Source organism: Anomaloglossus baeobatrachus, chromosome 7 (genome assembly GCF_048569485.1).
Source record: "Anomaloglossus baeobatrachus isolate aAnoBae1 chromosome 7, aAnoBae1.hap1, whole genome shotgun sequence".
NCBI classification, from domain to species: Eukaryota; Metazoa; Chordata; class Amphibia; order Anura; family Aromobatidae; genus Anomaloglossus; species Anomaloglossus baeobatrachus.
Window position 1 is genome coordinate 204359779 of NC_134359.1, and position 10231 is coordinate 204370009.

The 10231-nt window shown below is 38.5% G+C and overlaps 1 protein-coding gene across 1 annotated transcript in view; it reads right to left on the minus strand.

Annotated features, from left to right (window-relative positions):
• GSG1L (GSG1 like) overlaps nucleotides 1-9844 on the minus strand; it is a 495401-nt gene extending 485557 nt beyond the window's left edge. The window contains exon 1 of the mRNA XM_075317877.1: nucleotides 9262-9844. Within this exon, the coding sequence (XP_075173992.1) occupies nucleotides 9262-9565 (304 nt within the window). The 5' untranslated portion in view covers nucleotides 9566-9844. The remainder of the gene's footprint in view (nucleotides 1-9261) is intronic.
• Nucleotides 9845-10231: the final 387 nt, after the last annotated feature.

Below are 10231 nucleotides of genomic sequence, written 5' to 3' on the forward strand. Positions count from 1 at the left end.
AAATAACATTTGCCATATGTCTACTTTGCTAAAGCACCATTTTTGAAACAATTTTTTTACAATTGTTTTTAGGGTTAAATGTTTATGAGCAATTTGTCATTTTTCCAAGAAAATTTTCAAAATCAATTTTTTATTGACCACATCACATAGGTGAGCACCTAGAATCCTCAGGTGCTTGACAGCATTTTATAACGTTGATCTGTTAAAATGAAAAAATACATTTTAACCACAAAAATATTGTTTAACTACATTTTTTTTTTCATTTTCATAAGGAAATTATGAGAAAACAAATCATACAGCTTGTTGAGCAATTTATCCTTAGTGCTAGGATACTCTATGTGTGGTGGAAAACGACTGTTTGAGCGCACGGCAGGGCTCTGAAGGAAAGGAGAGCTCTGAATTTTGGAGCACAAAATTGTCTGAAATACAGTGCCTACAAGTAGTATTCAACCCCCTGCAGATTTAGCAGGTTTACACATTCGGAATTAACTTGGCATTGTGACTTTTGGACTGTAGATCAGCCTGGAAGTGTGAAATGCACTGCAGCAAAAAAGAAAGTTATGTTTTTTTTATTTTTTTTTTTAAATTGTGAAAAGTTTATTCAGAGGTTCATTTATTATTCAACCCCTCAAACCACCAGAATTCTGTTTGGTTCCCCTAAAGTATTAAGAAGTATTTCAGGCACAAAGAACAATGAGCTTCACATGTTTGGATTTATTATCTCTTTTTCCAGCCTTTTCTGACTAATTAAGACCCTCCCCAAACTTGTGAACAGCACTCATACTTGGTCAACATGGGAAAGACAAAGGAGCATTCCAAGGCCATCAGAGACAAGATCGTGGAGGGTCACAAGGCTGGCAAGGGGTACAAAACCTTAACCCTTTCCAAGGAGTTGGGCCTACCTGTCTCCACTGTTGGGAGCATCATCCGGAAGTGGAAGGCTTATGGAACTACTGTTAGCCTTCCACGGCCTGGACAGCCTTTGAAAGTTTCCACCCGTGCCGAGGCCAGGCTTATCCGAAGAGTCAAGGCTAACCCAAGGACAACAAGGAAGGAGCTCTGGGAAGATCTGTGACCCTGACGATGCATCGCACGATGGCTCATCTCGTGTAAAGCACCCTTCACTGTGATATATGGGAGGAAGAATGAACAAATCAACAGCAATTAAAGAATTAGCTTTATTTTTGTTATGCCGATTACCATGCGGTGTAAGTGATTAGGCGGCTTTAGTCTTCAGATCAGTACAATTATAGCGATTCCAGATTTATATAGTTATCTTTTTAGGTTTGGCTACTTTCATACTAAAAAATGCTTTTTTAAAAAATAAAGGTTTTCTTTATCACCAAATTTTGAAGGTTGTAGTGTTTTTATTTTTCTGTGGACAGATTCATTTGACGTCTTTTTTGTGTGATGAAATAGAGTTTTTATTGGTTCCATTTTGGGCCACTTCTATCTGCTTTTTGTGAGGCAAAATCAAGAAGAAACAGCAATTCAGGATTTTTTTTAATATAAGTAGGATTTTTTATGCTGTTCATGGTGTCATAAAAGTGATAAGGCAGCTTTCTTCTTTAGGTCAGTACTAATACAGCAATACCACATTTATATTGTTTTATTTATTTTGCCGCTTTTACACAATAAAAACAATATTATAGAAAAAAAAAATGTTTTAATCATTCTGAGAGCTATAGCTTTTTTTTCTTACTGACAGAGCTTCATGGCAGCTTCATTTCGGTTTTTATTTTTTTTTTTTTTTACTACAGAGTTAACTATTAAGTTGGATAACTAGTGTGACAATTTTATAGATTAGGTTGTTCCGAGTTGTGTAATACCACATTTGTGTAATTATTTTGTTTATTTTTCCTAGTCCCCTAAATGCTGCAATTGCTATTGATCACGGCATTTAGGGTTGTTAAACCGCTAGCTCTGGGCTATCACTTACACCGAGCTCCCAGTGGCGATCACGTGTGCACAGCTCCATGTCCGTATGATCGTCATGACATATGTTTACTCCATTGGTCGTGAACCGCTATCCAACCATGATGTAAGCTTACTTCAAAGGTCATGAAGTGGTTAAGGACCAGGTGTTTTTTTCATTTTTGTGTTTTTTTTTTTTTTTCCTCCCCTTATTCCTCCCCAAGAGCAATAACTTTTTTATTTTTCTGTCATTATAGCTGTGTGAGGGTTTGATTTTTGCAGGGTGAGTTGTACTTTAGAATGGCACCATTAATTTTATTATATGATGTAATGGTAACTGAAAAAAATTCCAACTATGGATTATATAGATAACTGTGATTACATACAGTATATTATTTTTTTTTCATAACATTGTTTTGTTTTTTTACTTTGTACTGCATTTAATAGTCCCCTGAAGGTACTTGAACCTGCATTGCTATATATACTGCTCAAAAAAATAGAGGGAACACTTAAACAACACAATGGTATTTTAGTGTTCCCTTTATTTTTTTCAGCAGTATACATAGAAGAAATCAGTGTCCTATGAACGCCAGCCATGGAGTTGGAGTACTGTGATGACAGACACAGGGGTCATCAGCTGACCTGTGACTGTCATAACAACTCATAGGTGTCCCATGATTGCATCACTGGAGGGAGGCCGATGAGGGCTCAGAATAGTGTACCCCCTACCAGTGCACATTAAATGCCGCTGTCAGAAATTGACAGTATAATTTAAAAGGTTAACTGCCCAGGGTGGAGCACAGATTCTCCAGTGGCTATTAAGGGCAGATGAAGGCTGAATAACTCAGCCGTCATCTGCCGGGAAAGATGTAGGTTCAGCATGGAGCCCGTATCAAAGGCAGGGAGACGACTCATTACATACATAGCACGTCATGGGTCGTAAAGGGGTTAATACAAAAAAGGCAGAAAATATGGAAGTATGTACTGTTATTCTAATTTTACAATTGAGGATTAAAGCATCATATTTAATATGTAAATATTGGTGCATGTGTCACAATCAGAATTACTGATCTACACTATCTATTTAATTCACTATTGATATAGAACAATGAAAATTTTTACTAGTTTATAAAAGAAGACTCCAATGTGACAGGTATAGAGTTGCTCTTCAAATAGCTATGTGATTAACGCCGCCATTGGGATCCGTAGTCTGTTGCCTTCCTGGTGTTTTTAAAAATGCAAAATATATCTTATAATACATATGCACAGTGGATAAAACGGCAATGTGATATATATTCGATCATGGGATTAAAATACAATTCTCTATACACTTCCTTCTATACCTGTCATCTGCTCTCGACATTGTTGATCACTACCTCCTATCACAGATCCTCTCTTCCTTTGGCATCAAAAACCTTGACCTCTCTTGGATCTCCTCACATCATTATAACCATACTTTTAGTATCTCTCACTCTGACACTACCTCCTCATCCCACTCTATGTCTGTTGGTATACCTCAAGGCTCTGTCTTGGGACCCCTTCTCGTCTCAATCTATAACTGTGACCTGGGACAACTCATAAAGGCCCATGGCTTCCAGTACCAATTATCCCCTAATGAGACTCAGATCTAGCTCCCTTGCCTAGACGTCACATTCCTGCTGTCCAGAATCCTGGAGTATCTATCAGCCATATCTTCCTTCTCATCATGCTTCCTAAAGCTCATTTTTGACAAAACTGAACTGATCATCTTTTGTCCATCTTGCTTATCTCCCCTACCTGATCTATCTATTATAATAAATATCATGCTCTCCACAGTACTCGAAGTCTGCTGCCTCAGAGTAATCCTCAACTCTGCCCTGTCCTTCAAATTGCACATCCAAGCTCTCATTGCCACCTCTAACTCAAAACTCAAAAATATTTCCAGTACCTATCCTTTTCTCAACCCTCAATCTACAAAATGCCAGTGCATTCCGTCATCATCTCCTGCCTTGGCTACTGCAACATCCTCCTTTGTGGTCTCCCTGCTAATACTCTCGCACCTCTCCAGTCAGTCCCGAACCCTCCTGACCCACTAATCTACCTCTCTACTTGCTACTCCTCTGCTTCTCCCATCTGCAAATCCCTTCATTGGCTTCCAATTTCCCAATGCATCAATTCAAACTACTACTAGTCAATACTAACACTGACTTAGGCTAGGTGCCCACGTTGCCGCGATTTTTTCGTGGAAATTCCTCGGATTTTTCAAAAATCCGCAGTACAGCAAGTCCCCAGCCATTTCTATGGCATTTGGGGAGTGCTGTGCCCATGCTGCATTTTTTTCTGTAGCGGAAATAATGCGGATTTCCCTGCGGACAAATCTGCAGCATGTCAATTATTTCTGTGGATTTGTCCGCATGATCCCACACTTACCTGCCTTGATAGAAGACACCGGAGTCACTTCCTCCGTTACAGAGAAGCGCAGTGAAGCCAGGAGCAGGAGGTGGGCGGGGCCTGCACGAGCCCCGGTTATGTGACAGCCAGAGCTAGTTCAGGCTCACCCACCTTCTCCGGCAATGTGCAGACAGACAGCTGGAAAGTGAAGTGCTGCGTGAGGGAGGTAAGTATGAACTCCCCAATCACTGCAGCACTTGTTCTGTATCGAGGATGCTCTGCCGAAACCATGGTACTGTATCCTCAATGCATAATGACCGCAGCATATCCGCAGGACATTCCGCAATAGAACCACAGCATGTAAACAAACAAGGTTATGCTGCGGTTTTCTGGGAGCTCCTGCGGAATGTCCTGCAAATACTGTATATCCGCAGAACACTTTCCCCGTGGGCACATAGCCATACAAAGCCATTCATAATCTGTCTCCTCTGTATTTCTTTGAAATAATCTCTACACTTATTTGTTCCTCATCCAACCACCTCCAATGCTTCACCTGAGTAACCCTCATCCTCTCAAATTCTGTGCCCCAACACATCCAATTATCTGCCCCATTCGGAAGCTTCACACTTGAAAACCCATCTCTTCAAGAAAGCTTCCAGCCTGCAATGACCCTGCTGCCACCTCATCAGAACTAGAGCTGCTGAATCCCCACCAATTTACTGTCTCCTTCCCATCATCCTATAGCACATAAGTCCTCAAGGCCAGGGCCCTCTCCCCTGTGTACTAATCTGTCAATGTGTTTCTTCACTGTAATTTATATCTGTATTTTGTAAGTAACCACTTCTCATGTACAGCATCATGGAATCAATGGTGCTCTGTAAATAAATTAATAATAATAATAATAATAATGTGATTGAAGCAACTTTACTACATCTTACCAATCACATGTTAACTTTGATTTCAAGATGTTATACACCTCTGCAACTTTTTTCTGCTTCATTACATCCAAAATGAAATACGTAGCAAATATTTCAGATGGACTAAAAGGGGTATTTCCATCTCCAAGATCCTAACCCAATATGTAGCAGGTGTAATAATAAAAAGCCATGTCTCTTACCTCATGTGCAGGGTTTAGCTTAGGTATCCATGGTTACATCAACTCTAAAGGGCACTTTACACACAGCGACATCGCTAGCGATGTCGCTGGTGAAAGCACCTGCCCCTGTCGGTTGTGCGTCACGGGCAAATTGCTACCCGTGTCACACAACATCGCTAAAAGCCGTTACATGTACTTACCTTTCTAGCGACGTAGCTGTTGCTGGCGAACCGCCTCCTTTCTAAGGGGGCGGTCTGTGCGGCGTCACAGCAGCGTCACTAAGCGGCCGCCCAATTGAAGTGGAGCGGCGGAGATGAGCAGCCGTAACATCCCGCCCACCTCCTTCCTTCCTCATTTCCGGAGGATGCAGGTAAGGTAATGTTCCTCGTTCCTGCGGTGTCACATATAGCGATATGTGCTGCCGCAGGAATGACGAACAACATCATACCTGCAGCAGCAACGATATTTGTGATTAGAACGACATGTCCCCGATCAACGATATGGTGAGTATTTTTGATCGTTAACGGTCGTTCCTGCGTTTCACACGCAACAACATCACTAATGAGGCCGGATGTGCATCACGAATTCCGTGACCCCAACGACATCTCATTAGCAATGTCGTTGCATGTAAAGTGGCCTTTATAGTGACAGTTAGTGAATTAGTTAGCTCATAGCCAAGGATACCTAAGGTAAAATGCCCTGCACATGAGGTAATAGGCATGGCTATATCAGGAGAACTGTACTACATTTCTAATTGGAGGTATTTGCTTATATTATTATTATTATTACACCTACTATATATTGGGATAGGATGTTGAAGATGGGAATACCCCTTTAATTAAAAATATCCAAAATTTTATTTGCACAACTCTTATATGTCTCCTTGGTAACAGACTACAAAGGAACAAGTGCAGTCTGATCCTGCAGTCATATTGGCATTCATTTTTCTGTTGTTTGTAGTCTGTTGCCATGGCAATATATATAGCACAAGAGCTGTAGGTACAAAATGACAGGAATTTTCGACATTTTTAAAACAATATACAAAGACACTTCATTTTTCATGCTAATTACAATACTACAAATAATTTGTGAAAACAGATCTGTCCTTCAACCTAAGCCAGTCACTATTTAACATACTTATAAACAGTTACATGTTTAGCACTGGTATGCTTTATGTGTATTTTTTTAGATTTTCATTTTCAATTTTTCATTTATTGGTACTATGTCTGGTTGATAGGAGGAGATTTAATTTCTGAATATAATCCAATATAGGCTATATAAAAATTATTATTATATTTATTGATGACTTACTGATTTTATTTAAGTGCGGCAAATTTAGTCTTCAAAATGCCACCCACCACATTTATTACTTTAAATGCTATATTTTGTAGATCGATCACAATGGAGTGTGTCAAGAAAGTGGGCATGGGTACAGATACATACCAAACCCAACTTTTAGTACGAAAAAATACTTAAACTAAACCAAACAAGAGGTGATATTAAGTTAGGCAAAGTCGTCTAATAATGTGTCAACATTCTCATGTCATCCAGCATGAGCCACTGTAGGTAATTTGGCTAATCTATATACAATTTAAACTTTCTAAATTCAAGACAGTATTAATAAATCTCACTTTCGGTTTTTCAATATACACAATGCATCTATCTATCTATCCCTCTATCTATCTATCTATCTATCTATCTATGTATATATTCTATCTACCATTTATCTGCAATCTATCTATCTATGTCTGTCTATCTTCTTTCTATCTGTCCATCTACCTATTATCTATCTGTCTGTTTATCCATCTACTATCTATCTATCTACCATTTATCTACAATCTATCTATCTATGTTCGTCTGTCTATCATCTTTCTATCTGTCCATCTATCTATTAGCTATCCATCTATATATCTATCTATCTATTTATTTATCTGTCAATCACATATATTATGCGTTTAAGTTACTTCTCATACATTTCTTCATTTCAGTGTCAATCTATATGAGCTATGGGTGCTTGATTAACTACTGTTAAGGAAAAAAGACAAGAATGGATAACACAGATTAGTTTATTTAATCTTCACCTTGCTAAAAGGATGGTCTCGTACAGACAGATACTTTCCCCTTAACGGAGGCAGGATATAACTATATACTAGCTGTCGTACCCGGCATTGCCCGGGATAGTAACTGTCTCTCTGTATATGTTATTATACACATATATATATATATCTATATATATATATATATATAGATATATATATATGTATATATATATATGTGTGTAAATATATATATATATATATATTAACATATACAGAGAGACTGTTACTATCCCGGGCAACGGGCAACACACATTATATCCCGCATAAGGCAGAATTAGTAGACAATCCTTAACTATAGCATCTTCCTCAGGACCCTGAATGGTTGCTTTATGCTGAATAAGTGCTATTTTTCTTTATATTAGGAGGACAATGAATATAGCTTTTATATAGGATTCTGCACCTGTCGAATTCCTTCCTTTTTTCTTTCTTTCCTCTCCTTGGACTTTTCTGCATGACCAAGGCTGTGCCTTATAATCATATGCTTATTCTATTCTGGTGCCCACCTGTCTGTAGTCTGCAAGACTGTTTTACACTAAAGACTACTGTGCATGAAATATGCCATAAGATGAAAAGAATTATATATATATGCAATTCACCATACATACATTGATTTTGTTCATTTACATACTTTTCCAGCCAATGCCAGTGAAGTATCTTTTTTTTGACATCTGTGTCAGTATGTGTTTTAATGATTTTTAAAATCCCATAAAGGACATGAAGCATATGAAACGCGGCCAGCTGGAAGACAGAGTGCACCGCAGGTGTCAATGTTACTTTCAAGACCAGGCCAGAAAAGTGTGCCCCAGCTGTCTTTTCCGCTTGAGGTCCTGCACTCATTACCAATGCAGCCTCCTGCCATAGCATACCAGTAAGTAGAATAAACAACATTTAAAGGGACAATAATCAATTTAGGAAAAAAATAGTTTGAATACCCACTGAAACAATCTGGTATGGAAAAAGGAGGTGCCCTTAAACTTTAGGTGGGAACCTGTTGAATTGATTGTTCTACTTAGTTAAGGGAGGGGTTAGGATGTCTAGTTTCCATTACAGATAGAATAGTTGATAGGTTTGGCAACTACTTGCATGAATATAATGGAACTCTCTGTCCTAAAATTCCCGCCATGTTGAAATTCGGTTAAAGCCAACAGATTTCAGCCCATTTCTTCATTTGACATTTCATAAGTTGACGATTAGCTTTCTGGCCGAAATCAACCACTTTGGATTGGCAAACTTTTATATTTTTAGAGAAGAATAATGAGATTGATCTGTCTGTGGGTGAATTATTACTCCAAGCCACTTTATTGTAATCACATTTATGGACCTTAATCATAATTTATGGCTCCACAGCTTTCTGGAAATATAGCTGAAATCAACCAAAATAAAAACCGCTGCCTTTTAGACCTTTCACATTGTTACCGAATTATTATTTATAGCTCGGTTAACTGGAGCTCATTTCCATTTGCAAGAAAACAAAAAGCTGATTTGGAGTGGAATAATATCAAACTGATTTAATTAATCATCCCCCCAAAAAACTGTGATTGAGCAATTACTAATCATGCAGCTCTCACAAAACTGCAGCCATGGACTAAAGAAAATAGATATTTCCATAATCTTTACCTTGATCTACAGTGATGAATGAAATAAATGAGAGCAAATCACAGATAAATGAATTCCAATGACAGCACAGATGCATGAGCCTTAGCAGCATTTGGAAATAATTCTGCATTGTACAATGAAACAGCAGCCGGTAGGTGACAATGAAATAAATTGATATTAACTTACCAGATCCATTAATATTTTCCTCACATGAGTACCATATCCCAGTATGAAAGTATCTGAACAGGAATCTGTCATCCCCTGTCTCCCAGCTGTAGTGAACCACATTGGAATTGCTCTCATTATGACTGTCATCACCATTGTAGTTGATACAGTTTGTCTTCTTGCCTTTTCCACAGTTTGGCTTAGGCACCCTCTGTGTCCCCTCGCACCAGTATGTTGTAATGAAAGCTGTAGTGGAAAACAAAAGGGCTACTAAGTTCAAACACACAGCAAGCAGGGCTCTGTGTCTTCTCTTTGATTTCCTCATTATTCACCCATGCCCAAATGACATGCAGTTTGAGTACTGATGCAGAAAGCCTTTCAGTTCTGTTTCCTGTCTTCCAAACATATATGCAAATCCACTTTCCAACTAAGCGGCGACAAGGATGAAAAGAACATTTCGCCACCGATACGACATTGTTTGGTATTTGTAAATATGCTGCAGAAAAGAAGCCAAGAAATGCACTCCAGCTACCTGAGGATGTCACAGTGTGCTGATAAGATCATATGTGGTCTGCCTCTCAGGAAGCAGAGATGCTGAGTTAAAATCTGTTAACATGAGCACATGATATTGAGGGTTCGGAAAGCATCCAGTGGGAGACACCTGCAGGCTGATCGCTTTCATTGTCATTGTAGCCTAGTTAGAATATAAATAAAGGATGAAGTCACTCAACACGCTGCTTATCACTTTTTTTCTTATTCTGAATAAATCTAATAATTAATAACATTTTAGGATTGATGAGAATATATGCCCTTTCTGATATAATTAGGATTTTAAAAGTAATATAACAAAAAAGAAGACAAAAACTTAAACTTATAAATAGGAAGCAGGATCACAATTATTTGCTTAATAATGTTTTTATTTAGAACTAGCTGTAGTACCCAGCATTGCCCAGGATAGAAACTGTCTCTCTGTCTCTCTCCCAGGCTCTGT